This window comes from Myotis davidii, unplaced genomic scaffold, assembly GCF_000327345.1.
Source record: "Myotis davidii unplaced genomic scaffold, ASM32734v1 scaffold763, whole genome shotgun sequence".
Taxonomy (NCBI): domain Eukaryota; kingdom Metazoa; phylum Chordata; class Mammalia; order Chiroptera; family Vespertilionidae; genus Myotis; species Myotis davidii.
The window spans coordinates 1137713-1163531 of record NW_006294248.1 but is presented as its reverse complement, the minus strand read 5'-3'; the positions used below and the strand labels follow the sequence as shown (position 1 = coordinate 1163531).

At 36.9% G+C, this 25819-nt stretch overlaps 2 protein-coding genes across 5 annotated transcripts in view; one reads left to right on the top strand and one right to left on the bottom strand.

Annotated features, from left to right (window-relative positions):
- MYEF2 (myelin expression factor 2) overlaps positions 1-16005 on the top strand; it is a 37893-nt gene extending 21888 nt beyond the window's left edge. Inside the window, 8 exon segments of the mRNA XM_015566917.1 lie at positions 1656-1757; positions 3944-3994; positions 4272-4340; positions 5203-5301; positions 5600-5671; positions 7380-7588; positions 7668-7719; positions 15592-16005. Coding sequence (XP_015422403.1) covers positions 1656-1757; positions 3944-3994; positions 4272-4340; positions 5203-5301; positions 5600-5671; positions 7380-7588; positions 7668-7719; positions 15592-15755 — 818 coding nt within the window. The 3' untranslated portion in view covers positions 15756-16005.
- Positions 16006-16225: 220 nt separating this feature from the next.
- Positions 16226-25819, bottom strand: part of SLC24A5 (solute carrier family 24 (sodium/potassium/calcium exchanger), member 5) — a 21255-nt gene continuing 11661 nt past the window's right edge. For 2 of the 4 annotated variants that reach the window (XM_006768280.2, XM_015566915.1), the window contains 7 exons: positions 24180-24263; positions 23986-24089; positions 23558-23658; positions 21737-22020; positions 19537-19743; positions 17131-17232; positions 16226-16643 (listed from right to left, as the gene is read on the bottom strand). In XM_006768280.2, coding sequence (XP_006768343.1) covers positions 16321-16643; positions 17131-17232; positions 19537-19743; positions 21737-22020; positions 23558-23658; positions 23986-24089; positions 24180-24263 — 1205 coding nt within the window. In that variant the 3' untranslated portion in view covers positions 16226-16320. Of the gene's footprint in view, positions 16644-17130; positions 17315-19536; positions 19744-21736; positions 22021-23557; positions 23659-23985; positions 24090-24179; positions 24264-25819 lie in introns of all 4 variants that reach the window. The other 2 variants (XM_015566916.1, XM_015566914.1) reach the window with 2 other exon arrangements.

The following is a 25819-nucleotide window of genomic DNA, read 5'->3' as shown; positions in this document are numbered from 1 at the left end:
TCACTGAAGCAAGCAAGCCTCATGTTCAGTTTAAGCTGCCTGGCTGCCGGTCGCCATCTTGGCTGTCAGTTAATTTGCATATCTCACTGATTAGCCAGTGAGAAGGGTAGCAGTTGTACGCCAATTACCATGTTTCTCTTTTATTAGTGTAGATGGTACTAGATGCCTGATGCACAAAAATTTGTGCACTCAGAGGGGTCCCTCAGCCTGGCCAGTGCCCTCTCGCAGTCTAGGACCCCTCTGGGGATGTCCACCTGCTGGCTTAGGCCCATTCCCCGGGGGATCGGGTCTAAGCTGGCAGTCAGACATCCCTCTGGAAGCCCGGCAGCCCTTGGGGGATGTCCACTTGCTATCGGAGAGCAGGCCTAAGCTGCAGTCGGACTTCCTTAGTGCTGCTGAGGAGGCGGGAGAGGCTCCTGCCACCACCGCTGTGCTGGCAGCCATCAGCCTGGCTTGTGGCTGAGCAGAGCCTCCCCTATGTGTGAGCACACTGACCACCAGGGGGCAGCTCCTGCATTGAGCATCTGTCCCCTGGTAGTCAGTGTGTGTCACAGTGACCAGTCATTCCCAGTCGTTCTGCTGTTAGGGTCAATTTGCATATTACCCTTTTATTATATAGGATAGAGGCCTGGTGCATGGGTGGGGGCCAGCTGGTTTGCCCTGAAGGGTGTCCCAGATCAGGGTGGGGGTCCTTCTGGGGTGCCTGGCCAGCCTGGGTGAGGGTTGCTATCCACAGGTTGAGAACCACTGCTCTATTACATTTATACCTTTTTTAAAAAAATACATTTTGTTTATATTTTTACAGAGAGGAAGGGAGAGGGATAGAGAGTTAGAAACGTCAGTGATAGAGAAACATCGATCAACTGCCTCTTGCTCACCCCCTACTGGGTATGTGCCTGCAACCAAGGTGCATGCCCTTGACCGGAATCGAACCTGGGACCCTACAGTCTGCAGGCTGACGCTCTATCCACTGAGCCAAACCTGTTATGGCTACATATATACTTTATATTGTTTTTTTGAGGACCGTTTTTTTGGGGGGGGTCCCGCTGGGGTGCCTGGCCAGCCTGGGTGAGGGGCTGAGGGCCATTTTCAGGCGGGTCACGCCCCCCAGCGACCCAAGCCCCAGCCTCTTTCTGGGATTTATTTATCATTATAATTGAAACTTTGTAGCCTTGAGCGGAGCTCAGGTCGACTGGAATCCTGGGTTCCCCCTGGTAATCTAGGCTCCCTGCCCCTCCTTGAGCAGAGGCCACTGCCGGCTAAAGCAGGTATCTGGGATTTATTTATCTTCTGTAATTGAAACTTAGTAGCCTTGAGCGGAGCCCAGTGCCAGCCAGGGCAGGCGGGAATCTTGGCTTCCTCCATCGCCTGGGCCAACCCAACCCTCCTGCTCACTCCAGCTCCGTGGCTGTCATCATCCTTGTGATGGAGTGATGGTTAATTTGCATATTACTCTATTATTAGATAGGATTATAGTGAGGGTTCACTGTGCTGCATTCCAGTGAAAACAAGAACCAGTGGTGGTCTTATTTACAAATTTGTGAAGTTTTAGGGATACTACATTTAAATTTACAGGCTTATAGCTCTTGAAAAACTTGTAGTGCCAGTTAGATAAACATAGATGGATTGGTAATATTATTATATTTGTGTTTCAGGTGGTCTTGGAGGCATTGGAATGGGACTTGGTCCAGGTGGACAGCCTATTAGTGCCAGCCAGTTGAACATAGGTGGTGTAATGGGAAATTTAGGTCCAACCGGTAAGTACTCTAACTTTATTTCTTTTTAAATTACACATTTGCTAGGTCATAAAACTCACATTTACTAGTTTGTAATAATGTTTAAAGACTGCATTTATAGCCGAAACCGGTTTGGCTCAGTGGATAGAGCATCGGCCTGCGGACTGAAAGGTCCCAGGTTCGATTCCGGTCAAGGGCATGTACCTGGGTTGTGGGCACATCCCCAGTGGGAGATGTGCAGGAGGCAGCTGATCGATGTTTCTCTCTCACTGATGTTTCTAACTCTCTATCTCTCTCCCTTCCTCTCTGTAAAAAATCAATAAAATATATTTAAAAAAAAAGACTGGATTTATAGTTGATATTTAGGATGTCACTTCAGTTTGAAAAAGGATGAAACTTTGGGGAGCAAAGAACATGAAAGAGGATGGGCAGATGTCAGGAGGTTTTCTCTGAGCCTAGCTGTGCTGTAGCTGGTCTTTGAGCACTGTGGAGTTTTGAAATGGTTTTAAGGCAGAAGGTTAATATTTAACATAGAGCCTTGCATATCATAGATATACATTATGTGTGGAATGGCTGAAGGTTTACTGTATAATAAGCAATTTAAATTTGCCTATTCAGTTGGGTAGGTAGCTGTTTACATAGCATTCAGCTCTTCACCTGAACTTAGAGTTTATTTTTGAAAATTGGTTTTTAAACTTTTTGGTTTTAGAACTCTTTTATACTCTTAAAATTTGTTGAGGGCTCCAAAGTACTTTTAGTTATATGGTTATATTAATATTTACTATATTAGAAATTAAAACATTTATAAATTCATTTAAAAATAATAAATCCATTATGTTATCATAAATATACTTTTAAAAATATATATATTTTATTGATTTTTTACAGAGAGGAAGGGAGAGGGATAGAGAGTTAGAAACATCGATGAGAGAGAAACATCGATCAGCTGCCTCCTGCACACTCCCCACTGGGGATGTGCCTACAACCAAAGTACATGCCCTTGACCAGAATCAACCTGTGACCCTTGAGTCCGCAGGCCGATGCTCTGTCTGCTGAGCCAAACCAGTTAGGGCATAAATACACTTTTTAAAAAAGATTTTTAAAGTTGATTTTTAGAGAGAGAGGAAAGGAGAGGGAGAGAGGAAGAGAACCATTGATGCTAGAGGGAAACATTGATTAACTGCTTCCTCCATCCCCCCTACTTGGGATTGAACCCACAACCCGGGCGTGTGCCCTGACTAGGAGTTGAACCAGTAACCCCTTGGTGCATGGAACAACACCCAACCAACTAAGCCTCACTGGCCAAGGCCGTAAATATACATTTTAGGAAAATAAATTATATTTTCCAACACAAAAGAATTAGAAGAGTGGCATTGTTTTACCTTTTTGTACATCTCTTTAATGTTGGGCTTGATGCAAGACAGTGATGCTATTTGTATTTTCCGCATTTAGTTTGTTACACTATCATATATCATGTAGTTTTTGGAAAATTCCACATTATACTCATGAGAGAATGAAAGTAAAACAGTCAAATAGTATCTTAATATGAGTGAAATAGTTTTGACCTTTTGGGCCCTCCATGGTTCCCAGACCATACTTTGAGAACTGCTATTTTAATTGATAGACTAATAAGTGTGATCAGATTCCTTTTTTTTTTTTTGAGATGCTATCGCTACACTTTAAATTGTGGGAATAATTATGCTAACCATTTTGATCCAAACAGATGGAGATTTTCTTCCTTACTGTTAGATCTTCCGATGTCTTAAACACATACTATTTTTATTTTTTAATTTCTTATTGCTCCCTTAGCTATCATGTGTAGAGGATTCTGACCTGATGTCTAAATCTGCTATAGTGATACTTCTTTGTTTGTCTGGGGGGAAAAAATCAGTGATAGTGATATCTTTTGTCTGCTCTGCAAAAATAAAAAATAAAATCTAGTCCTAGATATTTTCTAAGTGAACATGCGTGTGACCAGTGAATTTTGTTTTCTTGTCTAATAAATATTCAAAGAAGCCTTTTTGAAGACTCATGACTAGACATCTGCTGTGGCATAGCACTTTAAACCATCCCTCCTATGTCCTGCTGCTTCTCTTAGTGTTCCATTTTGACTAAACCAGTGGTATCTATTTTATTTTATTACATTATGTCATTCTTTAGTCATAAAAATAAGATTACTGAAGTACATACTGTGTATTTTATTTGAGGTATGGGAATGGATGGTCCAGGTTTTGGAGGAATGAATAGAATTGGAGGAGGTATGTATAAGCACCTGTTTTTTGTATGTACCCATCACCATTTTTAGTAAATAAGGAACTGTATTGAGAATTCCAAGGGAAAAAAGTCATGGTTTATTGTTGGCTCACTTTCTAAAACTAGCAGAAAATTGAGCCTGGTACATACTTAAGGGATATAGAAGGTGATGTGCACAAGGTAGGGTAGATGAAGAGCTTCCTGGTGAGACTTAATTTTACAAATGCATCTTTTAGCTAGACAACTGATAGCCACATCTCAAAATTAATCTTTATTCCATAGGAATTGGGTTTGGTGGTCTGGAAGCAATGAATAGCATGGGAGGATTTGGAGGAGTTGGCCGGATGGGAGGTAGGTAAATGTATGTAGTGGGTTTTATATGCTACATTTTGTTTAACTTAATATTTTAAAACTAGAGGCCTGGTGCATGAAATTTGTGCACTGGTGGGGGGTGTCTCTCGGCCTGGCCTGTACCCTCTTGCAATCCAGGACCCCTTGGGAGATGTCTGACTGCTGGTTTAGGCCCCCAAAGGGCTCCAGATTGCGAGAGAGATGTCCGACTACCAGTTTAGGCTCAATCCCCGCAGGCCAGTGGGGATTGGGCTTAAACCGGCAGTCGGACATCCTCTAAGGGATGTAGCAGTGCGCCAAGCAGCAGATGGCCAGGGAGGAGCCAGAACCAAGGCCATATGCTGTGCTGCTTGCACTCATCCCAGCTTACTGCACCTGCTGCTGCTGCTTGGTAGTGCTACTGCGGAGTCAGGAGAGGCTCCCACCACTGCAGGTGCACTCACCAACCGTGAGCCTGGCTTCTGGCTGAGTAGCACTCCCCTATGGGAGTGCACTGACCACCAGGGGGCAGCTTCTGCATTGAGCATTTGCCCCCTGGTGGTCAGTGTGCATCATAACAACTGGTCGACTAATCATTCCAGTCATTTGGTTGTTCTCTCATAACAGTTGCTTAGGCTTTTATATATATAGATGTTCCCCCCATACTTAGGGGTGGGTACTATAGATGTCTTCAGAGGGCATTTGTGGGCACTTGGTAATAGGGACAGGCACAGTGAAATGAGATATATGTAGCATGTGAGGTAAGTTGGGTACATCACAGACCTTTTTTGTATTTGTCACTTTTGCTGTCACTTTAGTTTCAATGAATTACTGTTTATTGATATACTTGAAAAGGGGTTAATTTGTTGCATGATTTTTTCAGAGCTATACCGTGGTGCAATGACTAGTAGCGTGGAGAGAGATTTTGGACGTGGTGATATTGGAATAAATCGAGGCTTTGGAGATTCCTTTGGTAGACTTGGTAGGCTGGCTGCATACTTCTTTTCTTTACGCAGGTTATTTTTTTTAAAGTATGTTTCTCCTTTTCGTGTGAAAAATTGGAAATTTATAATATTTCATACAATTTATTACTAGAAGAAAAACACTTTATGGATTTTAATGTACTAGCTCTCTTTTTCACTGTCTTATACATTTGAACCCTATTTCTAGAAGACTGTACTTTTCAGTTACTGTACATCTTCTGAGAGCATAGTACCTTGGGACTTTTGAAGTATGATTATTTAAATTAATTAGTGTGTTATTTTTCCATCCTTGTTTAGGCAGTGCAATGATTGGAGGGTTTGCAGGAAGAATAGGAGCTTCTAACATGGGTCCAGTAGGATCTGGAATAAGTAGGTTTAAATTTTACTAGAATTTATTCAGTAATATTTGTATGCTTGCAAATGACTGCAAGAGTAGTTATTGTAGTATAGTAATACTTTGTTCTTATATGTTAATGTCTTGTTATAATTTAGAGAAACTTTGATACTTACTGAGCTTTTCTGTTTGATCACTGAAATTTCTAAATAACTTCGAATTTTATTTCTTTGATATTTCTAAACTAACACCCATGTGTTAACCATAAGACAACCCAAGAATCTCCTTTCCAACTAAGAAATTTGGGGATTTCTCTGACCATGTGTCAAAACAACTTTTACCTTTGCACCAACTTAGTTCCCTTGCTTATTCTCTACAACTGCTATTGGTTTCTAGTTTATTTCACCTGCGAATACCTTCTTTGTCTTTTGGAAGACACAGGTGAATTTCCCCATATATAACTCTTCTAGAGAGAGACCTGAAGTTGAGGGATAGGTTGAAAGAGATGCATGTTTCCTCTCCTATTAAACCTTTCCTGTGGTAGAATAAAGAGTAGTTGAAACACTGGGGAGTGCTGAATCTCTTCCATCTGTTTCCACTACAACATTTTATGCCTTAAGGCTTAACACATAGCTTAGTTTTTGACTTCTGTTGCTTATTGAATTGTGTCTATGAGCTCTCCATACCTTATTGACATAGTCTATTTGAACTGTTCTAAGTGAATTCATAAATCCTCTCAGCAGAAGATACCTATTTCCATTGTCCTTTGCTTCTCATTTTATTCCTTTTCATCATCTTTTCAACCCTGGCCATTTTCCTATTAATGCTGACTTCCCTACCTTCTGGTTTTCACCTCAGTGTTAATACTTTTTCACTAATTTTATATTTGTTATTCACCAAAAAACAATTTGAGGGTGATGTTAATTTTTAGAATTTCTATGTATGCGGATTTTAGGTATGAGAAAAAAGGATAAGTTTTGAGAATGAGTAGGACTAGGATATTTAAAGAGGACTCAACACCTAGAATGAAGTACATATGTGCTCTGAGCTAAATTCTCAAGTTCTGGCTAAAGGGGTATGATTTCATTTTTTTGTTGCTACCTCCTCAAGTTTTGTATAACATTGGATTAAAAGTTATATGTTTCCATGGTTATTGAAAATTGAATTGATACAGAAAGAAATTGTATGTGAAACTGAGGTGAAAGGGAAGCTAGGGAAATAATATTATGTAGGAGAGTATGATGAGAGCAACAGTTGGTGTGTTGGAGTTGAATGATTTGAATTTGCCCCATTTATTTTTGTTCTAGCAATTTTTAAGCTTGGTGCATTATTAGAAAATAAAAATGAGGATAAACACTATAACATTAATGGATAATGTAATTGGTAGAAAAACTATATAACATTTGATGAACTTTATGATCAGAGTATACAGTAACTTTATAGAAGTATATGTATATAATGTATTATGTACTGGCTAAAATTAACAAATTTAATTAGTCATTAACATTCAACTAACAAAATGTATACCAAATTAAATTCTGTTCCTTGGAAGATTGTTAAATTGTGTGTATGAAATAAGTTTTATGCTTACATATTATCTAATTACATAAACAAATTAATTTTTCTCTTCCTTTCTCAAAAATGATTCTTTCCCTCTTCTCTTTCTTCCTGTTCCTTCTCCTTATGATTTTAAAATAAAAACACCAAACTTCCAAATCCTCTCATCCCTTCCTGAAAATCCAGGTGGTGGAATGGGTGGCATGAACAGTGTGACTGGAGGAATGGGGATGGGACTGGATCGGATGAGCTCCAGCTTTGATAGAATGGGACCAGGTATAGGAGCAATACTGGAAAGAAGCATCGATATGGATCGAGGATTCCTATCAGGTCCCATGGGAAGCGGAATGAGAGACAGAATAGGCTCCAAAGGCAACCAGATATTTGTCAGAAATGTAAGCAACTAAATATAAAGGATACTTAAAATTATTTTGTGCCTTGTATATCTGTTACTAATACCTTTTTTCATTCTAGCTGCCTTTTGACTTGACTTGGCAGAAACTAAAAGAAAAATTCAGTCAGTGTGGTAAGTATGCCAATGACTGCAGTATGTTGATAGTGATTATGGAGGAAAAAGTGATTTTAAGCTTCTAAAGACTGTGTTTAGACCTTTACCTGTCCAGATACTTACTCCTGGGTAATCTAATTTCACTTTAAATAAATAAATTATTTTGCTTTACTCTGACTTAGAGTACAAATTACTACTAAATAACATGATTTAGAGTAGAGCTTGTCATTGTCTCCTGTGAATAAAGAAAATGCTTGGTTTAATACCTGATTATTAAAAGGTTGCTATATCATGATTGTTCACATTTAAAAAGATTTTTTATTGGGGAAATACTAATGAATGGTATATTTATTTTTTTATTTATAGTATAACATAGTATAATGTCAGCATGACCTAATGAAATGCTGTGACATTTAAATGATATGGAGTTAATAGATGACCCATTCTATAAAACTTACTGCCTATTTAGCTAATAACACAGAACCCACGGTCTGGATTTCCTAGACCAGTGATGGTGAACCTATGACACGCGTGTCAGGTGACACACGGACGCATTTTTTTGGTTGATTTTTCTTTGTTAAATGGCATTTAAATATATAAAATAAATATCAAAAATATAAATCTTTGTTTTACTATGGTTGCAAATATCAAAAAATTTCTATATGTGACATGGCACCAGAGTTAAGTTAGGATTTTTCAAAATGCTGACACGCCGAGCTCAAAAGGCTCACCATCACTGTCCTAGACATAGGTATATTCTGGTGGCCTTTCTAATTCTTTTATAAACTGTTCTTGTATATAATGATACTACCTATGCAACTTAATATGTTAATTAGGTCTGTAGATTACATGGTTTAGTACTTTTAAAAGAGGGCCTTTTGTGTGTGTGTGTGTGTGTGTGTGTGTGTGTGTGTGTGTGTGATTAGAGAATTAGTGTGAGTAGAACAAAGTAACATTTTCTTGCTAGTATTTTTCTGTTATTGGGTGGTGTCCTAGAGACTGTAATCACAATAGTAAGCTATACAGTTGGTATATAATGATGAAAAGGGGCTAAGCATGGTACATTCAGCCTTTGAGAGTTAATGAAAAGTTAATAGAGTATTTAGAATATATAATTTTTTGAGATCTTAAAGGGGATGAGTTTAATGTTCTCCCATGAAAGTAGCCTGTGTAGCCACTTACCACAAAGTGATAGATCACTTATGAACAAACTGCTCATTGTGCAATCTATCACTAGGGATCCAGTGCACGAATTAGTGCACCTTGAAAGAAATTGGGGCCATGAGGCTGTGGTGGGCACAGGGGGAGGTCTTGACCCATCCTCCACACCCCTGCCTGGTGCGCGGAGCGATTGGGGCCAGCGCCAGCAGTGAGTGCAAGCTGTGGCTGTTGCCCCAATCACGCCTCAGAAGCAGGGGGAAGTGGAGAAGCTGGAAGGGGCGATTGGGGATGGCAACCGTGGCTAGCACCCACTAACGGCGCTGAGTGATTGGGACCAGCACCAGCAGTAGGTGTGAGCAGCTGCTCCGGCACTGGCGCTGGTAGCAGGTGTGAGAGGTGATTGCTGGCCCCGATCGCTGCTCAGGAGCAGGGACAGGTGGAGAAGCCCTGAGGGGCGATCGGGGCCAGCAGCCGCCATTTGCACCCACTAATGGCACCGAGCGATCAGAGCCGGTGCCAGCAGCAGGTGCAAATAGCAGCTTTGCTGCCAGCAGTGGGTGCGAGCAGGGCTGGCGCTGGCAGCAGGTGCAATCGCCAGGGAGGACCATGGCACTCGGGAGCAAAGAATTTTTAGTAACCACCAGAGGCTCACCCCGATGACAGCAACTGGTGCCCTGCCTTGATCTAGCGCCCCTGCTCACCTGCTCCACCATCCGGCTGCGGCCCATGCCTACCATGTTCCACGCTCTCCCCCCTGGTGGTCAGCGCACGTCATAGTGACCAGTTGTTTGGTGGTTCTGTGTTCGGTCTATTTGCATATTAGCCTTTTATTATTGTAGGATGTTCTCAGAGTACTTTATACCTAACTCTGTTGTGATAATCTGTTCACATGTTTTCTTCCCTCCTAGGCAGGGGCTTTTGAAGGCTAGAACTCTTTTTTTTCCTGGTACCATTGCCTCAATACATATAGTAAGAGTTTATTAAATGTTTTTAAGTTAGTTAAATATTCTGAGCAAATCTTCGTCTAGTTAGTTACTCATTTATTAAATCTACTAATACTATATTTTTGGCAGTTTGTTGTAATTAGTATTTGAAAAGGCAAACAAAGTAATGGATTATGTTCACCTTCAAAGAACATTCAGTTCGAGTCCATTTAAGATGTACTTTAGGCTTCCTTTCTGATCATCTTTTAAAAATATTTAAAGAAGAGAAACTAAACTTTTTTTTTAATAAAGAAAAGTGGTTGGAAATGAGTCAACTAGTAAATAGTCCCTACTAACAGAAGGCAGACTTATGAAGTTGTTTTGAGGTGCTGGTAGTCTTTGCAGGAGTAAGAAGACCTGTTAGAATGAGTAAGCAACATCTGGCCATGACTCTTACAGATTACAGAGGAATGAACATACTAGGGGCTTAACTGAAGTATATCAAATGAGGAGCAATGGCAGTAGGTATAATCTCTGTTGTAATTTGAGTGAGAAAAAACAATCCCAAGTGAGATATGACATTATTTAAAGAAATAGAAATGAGCCCTAGCTGGTTTGGCTCAGGGGATAGAGCGCAGGCCTGGGGACTGAAGGGTTCCGGGTTTAATTCCAGTTAAGGGCACATGCCCGGTTGCAGGCTCAATCCTCAGTATGGGGTGTGCAAGTGGCAGCCTATCAGTGATTCTCTCTCATCATTGATGTTTCTGTCCCTCTCTCTTCCTCTCTGAAATCAATAAAAATATTTTTTTAAAAAGGAAAAATTAAACAAGATAAAGAACAAAGTGGAGCAAACAAATAACAATCAAAATGTGACCACTATTGAGTTGACTGTTCTTTATCCTATTTAGGCAGATTTCCTTTGATGTCAGGTATGAGCAAAGCTTGAAGCAAACTTAAAGTTTTTTTGGTGGGCTTCTACCTGAAGTGGTATTGTTTTGACCAAAAGACATCAGCAAATAAAACACATTTTCTGAAAGGAAAAATTAGTACCCAAATCTACATTTATAAAATTTGTACAGCATTTTTGGCAATAAAAAAACCAGTTAAATTATTATTCTTTACTTTGTTGTTTTAGCTCTATTCTTCGTCCCTTTTGATTAGTCTATAGTTATATCATGAGAGCAGTGGTTTTTATTTTTCTTCTCAATTTTAATTGTAAAACCTGACTTTTAGATTTATATTAAGATAATACCACACTTAAGTAATTTCCTACCATCTTTCTGTTTTTAATCTTGAATTGCATTAATGGGAACAAAACTAAGTTTTATAGTAATACAGAATTAAATGTCCATCTTTCGACAACTGTGGAAATTACTTGGCTTGTATGAACTGAACCATCCATTTTCCTGCTACCTCACTTTGTTTTTAAATCTTAAGAGCTTTTCTTTTTTACTTTGGGAAGTTTCTTTGTAACCTGCTTCAAGCCAGCAATAGACTGTTGCAGTAAAAGGCAGGTATGTTTTTTCCCCCTACTGAGCCCAAGGCACATAAGTATATTCTCCTGGTTGCTTCCTAGTAAGCGTCTAGTGGTACTCCATGTATCTCCCCCAGACATTATCTGCCAGTAAATGCCACACTCGCAGGCCCATTGCTTATTACATTTCTATAGTGGTTAATTGTCCTTGATGGAGCAATTACAAAGGCTAAGAAATGTTGTGCTTTGGGTTATATTACCCTCAATACAACGTTTCCTCAGCCTTTATATTTCAGGAAAAAAGGTGTTCACATATTCTCACATATAAAAAAAGAGTAATAACTGAGTATAGTAAAATAGGTCTCTTTCATCCTGCCTTATATAATTCCTCAGTGACATTTTAAATAAATTAACTGCCCCATTCAGAGTTGGACTCCATTATTAGTTCAGGTTGTGATAATGAAGTCAAATGGGCATAGTCTTAAGTTTGCTCTGTTTTTGTCTATACCCTTTAACTGTACTCTGGCCTTCTGGCTTAGTTTGGTGCAGGGCCATGGCATTTTAGAACTGCAGTGCCTGTTCTTAGTTAATACTGTTATAAACTATGTAAACAAATATAGCTTTTCCCCCACAGATTTCTATTATGTAGTTTTCTACCTGAGTATGCTTATTAATTGCATAGGAAATGGGGACTTGATAGATTTTATTTACTAAAAGCACATGCTTCAAGCATGAAATGTGGACTTTGACTCTAGAAGAACTCAATAGTAAAAATAATATATGAGGAACATTTATTGGGCTATAGGCACTTAATTTGTAAAGAAACACTAAAAACTTTGAGGTTTTTTGGATGTCTTATGTCATAATTCTTTTTTTTTTAAATAAATTTTTTATTGATAGTTTTACAGAGAGGAAGGGAGAGGAATAGAGAGTTAGAAACATCGATGAGAGAGAAACATCATCAGCTGCCTCCTGCACACTCCCCACTGAGGATGTGCCCGCAACCAATGTACATGTCCTTGACCGGAATCGAACCTGGGACCCTTGAGTTCGCAGGCTGACGCCCTATCCACTGAGCCAAACCGGTTAGGGCATCATAATTATTTCTTGTAGAATATCTGATTTTACATTTTTTTTCTCCTGTGGTTATGTTACAGCTTTGCTTTAGACATAGATTTCATTGAATCATGTATCTATGTATTTATGCTTAATTTGGTCTACTTTTAAATATGCTTTTACATAAGTATTTCCCAAATTATACACCACAAGAAATTAATAGGCTAGGTTAAATGAAGTAGAAAGTTTTCTTTTACTGAAGGATAAGTCATTTTTATAACTAGTAAAAATGTAACAGCAATACATTTAATTATTCTGTGATACCAATTGCTCATTGCATACTATTTTGTCCTATACATTTGCTAAAATAGTCTTGTTTTTGTTTTTCTTGGAATCATACAAGATATTTGTAGATATTTAAGTTACTAAAGGAAGTCCTCAGAGAATGTAAAAGCCAGAGAGGTCTAATTTTAATCAGTTATTTGAAACTCATTTTTTTTTTCTCCTTAAATATTTATCTTAAGACAAGAAAATACCTCAATTGATGTTTTTATGGGATTAAGAAGAAACTTAACAGACAGTTCCTTATATAGTTCTGTGCCTACTGGGATTTATGGAACAGTCTATCTGTGAAACAAGTATCTATAGGCCACTTTCTATATAGCCTGAATGTCAAGTACCTTAGCTAAGAGACCATGTGAGGTCAGCAGTTTGGGTGTCTAACTAATCTCTAAACCAAGTTTCAAGTATTTTTGCTAAGCGACTGATTATATGAAGTCAGCAGTTTGGGGATCTGAGTGATGATCACTAAACCAAGACATAATTTAAAAGGGGTGGCGGGGGGGAAGCAAAACTTGTCCTGAAAGATTGAGACAGATTTTGCAAGAGATAATTATATATTTTCCTTTGAAGTTTTAAACATTTCTTGCTTGAGTGAACCTTACTATTGCTAATAAACCTATGGTGGGATACTTATATTAAGAAAAACCCTACATTTTTAGGTAAAGTTAGAATGATGACAAACTTAATTAATTGTAAAAGCCTTAGAAAATTAATCTACTAAGGATGTAACATAAAAAATAAATTTTTTTGTTTTAAGTAGTTCTTTTTAAAATCAATGTAAAGTGCTGCCATTTACCAAGTTATGCTTCTTTAATTAAAGTTGCTTTCTTCCAGTTCCCAGCATTCAAGATATTAAGAAGACTCTGGAAATTGCTTTGTATCTATGTTAAAGTTTTTAAAAATAAATTTTCCAGTTTCATTTTACTATGCGAATTAGAAAATGGGATTTCTCTCTCTGTGTGTATATTCTCATGTGTGTATATTTTTAACCATTTATAGAGTAAATATTGTTTGGGTCTATTTTAACCATTATAACTTCTTTAAGGATTAGTCTGTTTTATAACTTTCAGAACATAGTTAAAGACTTCCTGCTCTGGTTTACAAAATCATGGTTTTGGCTCAACATGACATTTATTAACATGGACATTTAATTAGTTTTGAGTGAATGAGTAATTGACTCAGTTTTAAAAAATAAAGTTATTGTGGAGGGGGGTGGATGAAAAAACAATAGGAAAGTACTCCAGGATGTTGCAGAAAATCAATCAGATCAATATTTAAAAAGAAGAGGAAGAAAACACCTTACTGGTGCATTGAGATTAAAAGTTGTTCCCATTGCCTGAAAAGAGCTTCTGAAATTTTTTGCTAAGCCCTTTGCTTTTACCTCCCTCCTTCTTCGCCCTTAACAGAACTAAATCTGAACTAAATATGCCTGGCTCTGATTTTGTTGCCAGACTAAAACTAGCCCATAGTGACCTGGTAACTACAATATTCAAGGGTAGGGAAATATTATGGTAAGTAGTCACACACATCACACTTAAATCTTTGTGGATCGAGCGATCATACATCCCAGGTTGCTTGGGAATAGTCTCACTTCACATGTGTTATACACTCTCTAGTGTTCTGGTTTGGATGATAGATCTTTATCGCCACTTTGTATTTTGATAAATTATAATTTACTTCACATTCCAGTCTCTAGAGTCAGCAATGACACTAACTGTATGGAATAATTGTCTAGTTTTCTTCCTCTTTCTAGAAACTCCTCTGAGGTTCTTCTTTGTGCTCTTACCATAACTGTTTTTACCTTTATTGATTTAAATCTGCAGTGTCTCTTCTATGCCTATTTCTATATATATTTGGTGCCATTCTTACGCTTGGAGTTCAGAATGTGATATTGAGTAAATGACTTTGCCATTGTGGTTGAAAAGCAGAATTAGCAGGGCTCTTCATGATCTGGTAAAAATTAAATTTCTGGGCAGTTGCTATTATTTTCAGGGATCAAAAAGTTGAAATGGAAGATAAAGGGTAAGGGAAAGGAGATTGGGCAGAAAGGAATAATTTTGTCTAAATAGTTTTGTTTAAATTTGTGGTTTGTTGCCCACCCGGCATGGCTCAGTGGTTGAGCATCAACCTGTATGAACTAGGGCAGTGATGGTGAACCTATGACTCGCGTGTCAGAGGTGACATATGAACTCATTTTTTTGGTTTTTCTTTGTTAAATGGCATTTAAATATATAAAATAAATATCAAAAATATAAATCTTTGTTTTACTATGGTTGCAAATATCAAAAAATTTCTATATGTGATACAGCATCAGAGTTAAGTTAGGGTTTTTCAAAATGCTGACATGCCAAGCTCAAAAGGTTCGCCATCGCTGAACTAGGAGGTCGCTGTTTTGATTCCTGGTCAGGACACATGCCCAGACTGTGGGCTCGATCCCCCATAGGGGTCCTGCAGGAGCCAGCTGTTCAATGATTCTCTCTCCTCATTGATGTTTCTGTCTCTCCCTCTCCCATTCTGAAATCAATAAAAATATATTTTTAAAATATAAATAAATTTGTGGTTTGTCATTGGGCATAGTGACTTGGTGGCATTTTGTGCTAGCTTGCCTTATTGCTATAAATTTTACTTCTGAAACTAAGGATTTAACATAAAAATATTCTTTTGTTTTAATAAAATATTAAATCCTAAGCAAATTTATTTTTAGTCCAATTCTGCATATTCTAACCTATAGATATTTATTACTTTATGTGAGTTCCATTATATTCAGAATATAAAGTGAAGTGAATAATGCTTATGTTATTTTTAAATCATTAATGTTAATGTTTCTAGTCAAGTTACATATCACTTCATTGGCAATGAAAAATTTCAAACCTGTGTATTTAAATATAAAACCTGTTTTAACTGGCGAGTAATTCTATAATTTTTCTTACACAGGTCATGTAATGTTTGCAGAAATAAAAATGGAGAATGGAAAGTCAAAAGGCTGTGGAACAGTCAGATTTGACTCCCCAGAATCCGCTGAGAAAGCCTGCAGAATAATGAATGGCATAAAAATCAGTGGTAGAGAAATTGATGTTCGCTTGGATCGTAATGCATAATTTCAAACCACGGTTGGAACATTCTTACATCTGTTTTGCTGAATCTCCTAGTAAAAGTCATTTTTAAGTAATACTGTATGCTTACAAACGTTGTAAAAATGAACTTTTAAAACTCCCACCAGCTTTTAACAGTATAGTGTTAAATATACTGTGATTTTTGTTATCTCAAGTTTGGGTTTTTAAAGACAGCAAATCTGGTCATTCAGTTTAAATGAATGGTTATACTGTTTTTTAACGAAATAAGCCATTTCCATGTTGTTTTCAGTACTACATTGTGGGGTTTGTTCAAGTTTCTCCAGCTTTTATCAGCTTATTTATTGTAAGTTAAAACAGATGTTTTTTTTTCAAAACTTCTGTTATCTGTATGTAATTGTTCTTGATAAGAAAGTACTCAGACAAATTAGGATATGATTTTGGTTGATTTAAATTACTTTTCTTTGGTAAAGAACTGTAAGTTTTAGAGTCTAAAGTTTAGGATATTTTTTATTTTACTTAAATGAAGAAATGGAGTTTTCTTTCTCTGCCCCTCCCTATCATTCACATTTTCCACCTATCGCTATTAATATTAACCTCCGCAGCCCCTTATTTTATTATTTCCAATAATTCCAAGTTCATATAGAACTGATATTGTAGCAAGTCCCAAGTACAATAATAGACAGACTATTCCCAACTTTCTGTCTAGTTTCCAGCCATTGAAGTGAACTGCTAAAAAAAGGAAAATAATTGAAACGTTGAGAGAGATGGTTATGTAAGTTAGTCCTCTGCTGTTCACTTCTACAGGAGCTGATGTGTTTATAAATACAGTTTTAATCACCCAGGGAACACCGAGGCACAGCATATCAAACACATTGGACCCCACGATGTTAGACATGGCCATATCTCCTTTGCCTGCGAAGAAAGCATGGTGTTAAAATGTGCATACCAATACTGTATCTTAATAATAAGCTTCATAAGAAAAGACACTGGATACTTTTTTGTTTGTTGGTTTTGGAAAATTGTATTAGAGCAAAAGTCTTAACTGAATTTGTATTTTTTAATTTGGGGAGGTTAGTATTTAAAGTATTAACATTTATTTATCTAATTATCTTTATTAAAGCATTTTTCAATAAGGTGTGTAGATTACTTGTTGCTTTTCATTCTAGTTTAACATGTTTAATTACAATTTAATACACATTTCAGGTGAATTTTATTTGGGGAATTAGATTTAGGGAAATTAATGTTTGTTATTAAATAGTAAATCCTTCCTCTTGAATTACCCCTCTTTTTCTTCAAGTATGTTGCTGAAGAAATAAATATATTTAAAGGCAACTTTGCTTAGTGTAGTTCAGCCAGGCGTGAAGAGTGAGCATCGCAGCTTGAGGGACCTAATTCTTACCTTTTCTTGCAACCAGCACACTTGCAATCGTGTCTGGTATGCTTGTTCCTGCTGCTAATAAAGTAAGGCCCATTATTGTATCTGGAATTTCTAATGTTTCCCCTGTAATAAATATAGATGTTATAAGTTACAAATCTTATAGGTTCACTAACCATCCTCTGCAGATATTTCATATATTTCATTCCTGAACAAAAAGAAAATAGGCGTATTTAGATTACAGAGCCAGTATGTATATACTTGATTTTAGTTAGCAAAATATTTGAGTAAGATTGGTAAATGTGGTAACATGTGTAGTACAGATTTTTTCTTTTAAATACTCACCCAAGGATATGTTTTTATTGATTTTAGAGAGAGGGAGAGAGAGAGAGAGAGAAACATAGATGTGAGAGAAATAGCGATTGGTTGCCTCCTGTAGCACAACCAAAACCTAGGCATGTGCCCCGACCAGGAATTGAACCAGCAACCTTTTACTGTAAGAGGTAGTGCTCCAGAGCAGGTAGGACAGATTTTTAATAGAGAAAATTCTACCGAGGAGCAGTTCCCCTCCTTGGTATGCTTATAGAAGTTTTGGATGTCATCACTATTATATCATTAAGGCTGTTGCTTAATGTATGCTAATAAGATTGGTCCCTTTTTTTATTAAAAACTTTTTTCTTCAAGTGTTCAGTGTTAAGCATATTGTTTATAGCTATTTTAAAAATATAAATATTAATATGGTATACATTTTAACTCCTATTTTAGTGATATACCTCAATTTAGTGTTTTCTTTGAGAAATATCGTAAATCTGAAGAAAACAAAATAGGGTTCTTCTTGAGTTTTTCTAACATTATAGTCCTAATTTAGTAATACTTCTGTTATATTTGATGTCAGTTCAACATTTTTCAGTAATGTATTTATTTCAGGAAACAGGACCAATGGGAAGTTTAAAAAAAGTACATGTCACTGCTCTTTTATTGTTATAATTGAACACTTGCTTTAGAATTATTCTTCCTTTCTAATATTAATTTTAAAAAAACTAAGTAGCTGTTTATTGCATGCTAATATATATTGATATTGGACTTGATTGTTAATTTTTGTTATGGTTGGCCAGAGTTCTTATGTACATAAATAACACATAAATAACATCTTTGGGGTGTTCTATGATCTGTTACTTGATTTTGCTCTTTTCCTGTTTTCCTAATGTCAAATGTGTTCTGGCTGAGAAAGTTTGGAGAGATTTAATATGCAAGCTAATTGGACTATTTTATCTTACTCTTTAAAAAAAGAAAAAAATATTTTGTTTTTTGCTAGCATACTATTCTAAGTTACATATTAAATTGGAAAAAGTCAGAGATCAGCAAGTTTTTGGTTCTTTTTTTTGTTTGTTTGTTTTTTGGTAAAGGGCCAGATAGTAATTATTTTAGGCTTTGCAGGTTATAGTCCCTGTTGCAGTTATCCGGCTCTGCCAATGTAGTGTGAAAACATCCATAGATAATATGTAAACGAATGACCCGATTAGCCAAAAAATAGAAGACCAGTGATTTGGACACTCGGGAGGTAGTTTGCTCACCTCTGATACTAGTTCATTCAGATTAACCTTTGGGGAGAAATTCCTGAATTTTCTGTTTTACATTTATATTTAGTTTGTCCTTTTGGACTAGGAATTCTATGGGATTAGAGCTGATTATGGCCAAGCAGTAATAGTTAAATCTTAATGGTGAAAGCAGTAGAAACTTAAAATGAAACCTTTTTACTTATTTCATAATATATTTATATTGCCATGTCAAAAGCAAATTAAAAGCTCTGCTTGGTCTGGGTCAGTGGTTAGAGTGTTGGCCCATGCACGGAAGGGCATGTACCTGGGTTGCAGGTGGTATCCCTGGCCAGGTGGGGGCACATGTGGGAGGCACCCAATCGATGTGTGTCTCTCACATCCATGTTTCTCTCTTTCTCTCCCCCTCCTTCCCACCCTTTCACTCTCTCTAAAAATCAATGGCAAAAATAAATAAAAAGCAAAATAAAACGTATTCTAGTTAAATTGTGAACATCATTGTTTTCCCCAAACAGTGACATCTTGCTATATTTTCTGTTATGTGATTGAACTTAATATAAAGAGTTATGGAGCCCATGCAATGTGATTTCATTATTAGCCTAACAGACATCCTGTGAATTTATTTCATTTATGAGATGATTCCCTTGACTCATACCCCTGGGCTGTATAATTTTTGAGAATATAGTTGATATGGGATATGCACTCACAAAACCTGGATGATTGGTATATTAATATTGAATTTTTTGGTGGATAGCATTATATTTACTCTTTGCTAGAAAAGAAATTTGCTTCTTAGCTTAGTGAATGTATGGAGTTCTTATGTGAAACTGACTATTTTCTTTTTAACTTGTTCTCTTGTATTCAAGATACATACCAGTTATCGTGACCATCCAAACAAGAATATATGTAAATGCAGATATCCAAAGTGCCGACATGAGAAAGGTTATCACAAAATAATTTTTCCAAAATTTTCTTCTACAATCTGGTGTGGTTAGAAAAAGTAATGTGATAATAGGAAGGGATAGTACCCACAAAATTCTTTTGAAATCTGCTTCAGGCATGTTGAAAACACTTGGTGGATCTGTTGAGAAAAAAAATGATTCTGAATTTCTTAAATGGCCAATTACGTTAGAAATGTCCATTTAGAAAGCTATATTGAAATAAATTAGCTGTATCAGTTTTAAGAGGCTATTTAAAACATTTGAATACCTCATTACTGGTATTGCTGGCAAAAAGGAACTAATTGAGACTTTAGGGCAAACAGTGTAAAATGTGATTCTCAGCATTTCTTGATTTCGGGCCTTCATCGAAATGTCTTGGGTCATTCACTGAATATGTTAGAGATGATGTTTATGGAGTGTCAGTTGGACATCTTTTGGTTTTCTACAATGTGGATGATCTTTAGTAACTTTTTTGCTTATGGGATAGTTGTCTCCACTGCCCAATATTGATACCTCAGCCTGCCCCATATATCATATAACGTATACTTAGGAATTATAAAATAGAGTATAATTTTTATTAAGTTGAATATTCCATTCTAATTCTTATTGTTAGTTATTTTGAGGGCTTTTTTCATTATTTTTTTCATTAATTCACAATTCACCACCAATCTTAGAAACAACCTTAAGAAAATAGGAACTAGTATAGAATCTACATGTAATTTATAAACTTGAGTATGTTTCTTTATTCAATTTGTCTTATGAAGTTAATGGGAGATAATAGCATATTGGATAAAATGGTAATTCACTTTAAAATTGTTTAAAATTTGTATGGCATTTACAGAATAATGTACCCATATATTTGATCAGTCCCATTACAACTAATGCTAGTAAAACAACTAGTAAAATTTGTCAAGCCTCAGCCAATGAGCCATTAAATAAAATTAGGAATAATTTTAGTGTAAATAGTAAATTTTAGACTGATTCTTTTCAGTTTCTTGTTAAAAATTTTAACTTAGAGATGAATAACTCTTGTACTTGAAAGACTAGAAACTAATTTTTGTATGAAAGGGAAGAGTCATGTTTTAATTTTTATAGGTAGTAAATTAGGATAAGTTCCCTTCCTAATGTACTAAATTAAATTTAGAATCTGTTTTATACAACCATTTTATATAAAAGTAACCCATAAATTGATATTTCTGGTCATAGATGAATTTGACTTTCTTTCTACCAGACATATTTACCTAAATGGTTTGCTATTGCTTCAAATTACATATTTAAAACTCAACTCGTTTCTTCTTCTCACCAACCCTTTCTCCTAAATTCCTAGTTTTTGCAAGCAGTGTTCTGTTTTCTTAGTCAATTCTGATCAAAGTTTAAGAATTGTCTCTGCCCCCTTTTCTGGCCATGTGTAGTCCTTTAATTGCCTGGTCTTTGTGATGCTTTCTCTGCAGTGTCTCATGCCTGTTCTCTTCATTCCCACTGCCTTCTCTCTGTCTAGGCACCTATTAAACACCAGCTGTTTAGTAGCCTCTTATGTACAGCCATGTTTCAGTTCTAATAATCTTCCTGCTCACAAACCTGCAAGACTCTTACACAAACATTTAATTTTAATCCTATTTCTATCTACCGTTCTGCTTTCTTACTGTGCATATTTTGCCTCAGTTATGCTAGCACTTAAGTAAGTGCTTTGCTTATATTATTTCCTTGGCCTGAAACCACAGAATATACTTTATATTTACCTCTGTATCATTTACCTAATAAAGACTTCAGTAGCTATTACTTATTGATTATAGATCAGATCATCAGTTAAAATCTTAACTATTCTGCAAGGCTCAGTTTAAATGCTTCCTTGTCAGATAGTCTTTCCTACTTAACCATTCTCATCAAATTTTAAATAATCTATCCCTTTTAGGAAACACAGTTATACTTTATTTCTTTCTCTAAATACGTAAATCCTCATATTTTAGTCACTTTCCCCCCTGCGGTATTGAAAGCTTCATAAGGATATGGACCGCCTCTTCATCTCTGGGTCTCCAGTGTCTTCTATATAATAAGAATATATATTTGCTGAATTAAATGAAATTACATTTCACTAGTGAATAGACTTAGTAGTGGACAGGATGTGGTTTTTACCTTCAGAAACCTGATTAAGACCATGTAAACTTATAGAAAGCTGGGAGTAACCAGAATCCTCATAAAATATTCCACTGTCATTTCTTGATGGCCGACGGATGAATGGTTGACCCTCATCTTCCCATCCCATTAGTGGTTGTTGTTCACTTCTCTCCTCCATAGCTTTGGCAAGACGGGTACAGCAGGGACTGCATTTCTTTATAATATATTGGTTAATTTTAATGTCAAAACACAGAATCAGGACATATAATCCATATATCAAAAGTAGTAGAATGCCTTCATACCTATAAGTTAGAGAAATTTGTGTTTTTAAATTAAAAAATTAAAATTATTTGAGTTAATAGCTTTTAAGCAGCTTAATTTTTAATGCAGCGATAGAATAATCAAGTGTTTCTAGGTATATTTTGGTGTTGTAGATGTGTTACAGCATTATTATAAATTTATTGATAGGAGCTTGACTATCTTCTCTATCTTTAAAAAAACAAGGATTGGAAACTCATCTTTTATAGATTCCTTTAACATGGTTGGCATAAAAATGCTTTGAAAATAATGATCAAAATTAAAGTGAAACTAATGGATAGTAATGGGTAGTCTTCATCTCAGTTCATTGGCAGAATCCATTCCCCAAAATACATAATAAGAGACTATAGCATGTGTTAGTTCATTTTAACTGTCTCTATTCAAATTTTATAGTGTAGAAATTTTGTGTAAAAACTCGGAATATATTAGGCTTGCTTTGGGGTTTTCAGTTTCCTATACAGAGTTTTAAAAATATATATATATGTAATATTAACTAAGAAAAGGAGATATTCTCAAACATAAAATTATACCATAGGCACTGAGAACTTTTTTCCTCCACTGGTTTCCTATTTAAAGAATTGTGACTAGCTAATACCATCACATTTGAATCTTGCATTTACCTTTGATAGCTAGTAAGTCTGCTACAGCTAGAAGCACAGAGTTCTTGATCTCCGAGGTGGAGGGAGACTCTCACAGTCACTGTCCCCTTACCGATAGCTGCTGAGTTCCAGAAATACCCCGACTGTAACTCATCCTTTTTCTTTGGGAGAAGGACTAGTGTTCAGAATGACTCATTTAGGGATTTTGCTCCCTGCTTGATTTTAAGTTTTTTGATAGCAGGTATTTGCAGCCCTGCCAAGTTGTGTGGCAGAGGGGAGCCACCTGTGACATTTCTTTATCCCTCATGATTGTCAGTGTAGTGGCAAATACCTAATAGGTACTTGGTGCATATCAGTTGAAAAAGTTATCTTGTCTACTAAGTCACTCCCTTTTTTATTTTCTCAGAACAGCAAAGCATAGGGAGATAAAAAAAAAAAAAAGCAAGCAAGCAATTTTTAACATTAAAACCTAAATATTTTTTATTCTGAGAGGAAGAAGGCTATAGTTTTTCTTCCTAAGTGAACCGAGGGGAAGATGCAAGAATTCAAAGGGACGTTTACTTCCTCCATCCCCATTTCCAATCTTGTGACCATGACTTCTTCTATGCAAGGTGAGCAATAACCCAATAGATGAAAAAGCCAACTGTTAGGACTTCAGTTGGGAGACTTCCTGGTCAGTCAGTGGGGGGAAGGAAGGATGTAACATCCAGTGACTAATGAGACAAAAGAGGCTGACCACTAAAAAATAGCGAAGAAGGGAAAAAAATGCAGCCAGCAATCGTGGTGAGGAACTTTAGCCCAGAGACCACTGGAAAGGGTGTGAAAGTGGCAGACGTTTGAGAAGTTACTAAGCCATTAGAATTTCATGAAATTTTCTCTGTGATTGTGTTTTATATAACAGTGATAATTATTTCAAGCTTACCAGTACACTTGGTTGTCAAATATTATGCCAAGAACTGTTGCTACACTAATCGCATATGCCGCGCAGTCTCTGAATAGGGGCCAGCACGATAGTGTTGAAACCTATAAAATGATAATTTTGTTTCCGTTACACTGCAGCTTCTTCAAGTACATGCTTAATGTAATAAAATTGTTTGTATATTTGTAGTAAATATCTTTTGCATATTGCCCAGAGAAAAAGGAACTTTAAGGAAAATTGTTTCTAAACCTCTGATTTTCATAAATATGACCTAGAGCTATTTGTGGGTTAATCTAAAATTGAATACATGTTGGTTTTTTTACTGATTAATAAACTTGATTGAACAGATTACTAGTGCCTTGTTTGTTCTAGACTATAAACAGTTCTTTAATTTGTCAAGACGATACATTGTGTTGAGTTTTTGTACATACCACATTAGATAGCAAGCCACAGGCTGCACAGATGCCCAGGAGATTATAAATAGCGGATCCAAGAATGGTGCTAATGCCAATATCGCCCTTTGTGATAAATACACCTATGAACAAGATAGTAAGCAGGTAAATTAGTGTTGATTTGATAGATAAAATCACATGGGATTAGCAAAAATATAAGGTGCAATATTTACCTAAGAAAGCAGTAACTAATTCGGGAGCTGAACTACCGGCTGCCATGAAAGTTGCACCGGCAACATCCTGAGACAATCCAAGGGCTGAAGACAAATGAGATTATGTTATGCCCAGTAAAGTGACAAATGAAAGAGTATATACAGTAGCTATTCAAAACTACAGCTTTACAGAAAAACACTCATACTTCACTGGGAAAGTAAAATGCAGGTTAAGAAATCGAGGGATCCAGTGTCTTGCTTTCGTTGTCACTCCGTGACCTAAAGCTTCCATAGAAAGGGAGAAAAGGCCAGGAGTACATGGAAGCATGCTGCAACTAAGTACTCTGAGTGCAATATGGATCTTACGGGACCAAGAAAAGATTCCTTCCCATTTGTAGAGGTGTAGCAACAGCACAGCTTTTTAAAAACTCAATGCTCCAACAAGAGCTGAGAAAACTAGGGGAAATTCAGGAATCCTAATCCAACTTGAAAGAGGAGAAAAAGTGCATATTGGTAGTATTTAAAATCTAGAAATGAAGCTGAATTAAGGAGCATGTTCACAAATCGGTAATTTCAACCTTGTCTAAATACAAAAGAGGAAATTAACAAAAAACAAGATTGACTACTGTATAACTGTTAATTTAAATTATGAAACCATGAGAACTGTTTTAGATTAGGAAATGTAGGAAAATACTATTCAAATTGTGTGTATCCCCCATGTTAAGCATGCAAATCCATTATCCTCAGTGATTGATGGGATAAGAGTCTTAAATGTTTAGCCCCTTCAGTTTTAGAGCTAAGGGACCTGCTATGGCAAGGGCAGAGAAAGCCATGGGGCGGAAACCACCTTGCTTAGGGAAGGCTGAGACAAGGTTGCATCAGAAATCCCCAACCAGGCTTTGCTGGTAGAATGAAAATTAGCTGACAGAGGTAGCATGCTGGGCCTTGTTTACCCTGGTCACACAGACAAACTCGGGTACCCAAGGCTCTTGATAGCCATCCTTTGCGTTTGTTTATTATTTATTACATCTATTGATTCTTGACACTTCAGTCTTCCTGGGACCCTCAAATTCTGCTGTGCTTGCTTGAGTCACCTGTGGTCAGTATTTATTTTTGCCTGTGGGGACCATTACCTGTTGCTTATTCTCAGGTCCTCATGTTCTGTTTCTCTGCTGGGGCATCTACTCTTGACTTTCCTGTTTTTTTTCCCTTGCTGTGGCATATTGTATTTTACAAAATTGGCTACAGTATTTCTGCTCACATGATTTCCCAGAACCTTTTCATTATCAATAAAAAAAGGTGGAGTTTATGATTATATCTCCTCCTGGGCCTGGATGCGCCTATTGACTCAGGTTTGGACTGACAGAGTGGCAGAGCCATTATATTGCCAGGCTGGGACTTAAGAGGTGGCAAACTTCCTCACGCTCTCTAAGAACATTTGCTTTAGAGCCACAAGTCGCCATATAAGAGTCTGGCTGCCTTGAAATCCCCACCCTGGAGAGACCTCATGAAGAGCCCAAATTGAAATAGAGATGCTCGAGGGACCCCTGCCTTTTAGAACCGTCCCAGGCACCCACCATGTGAGGGAGGGAGCTTTCAGATGACCTGCCTTCTCTTATGACCTTGAGCAAAACCACTTAGCTGCGCCCTGTTTGGGGGCG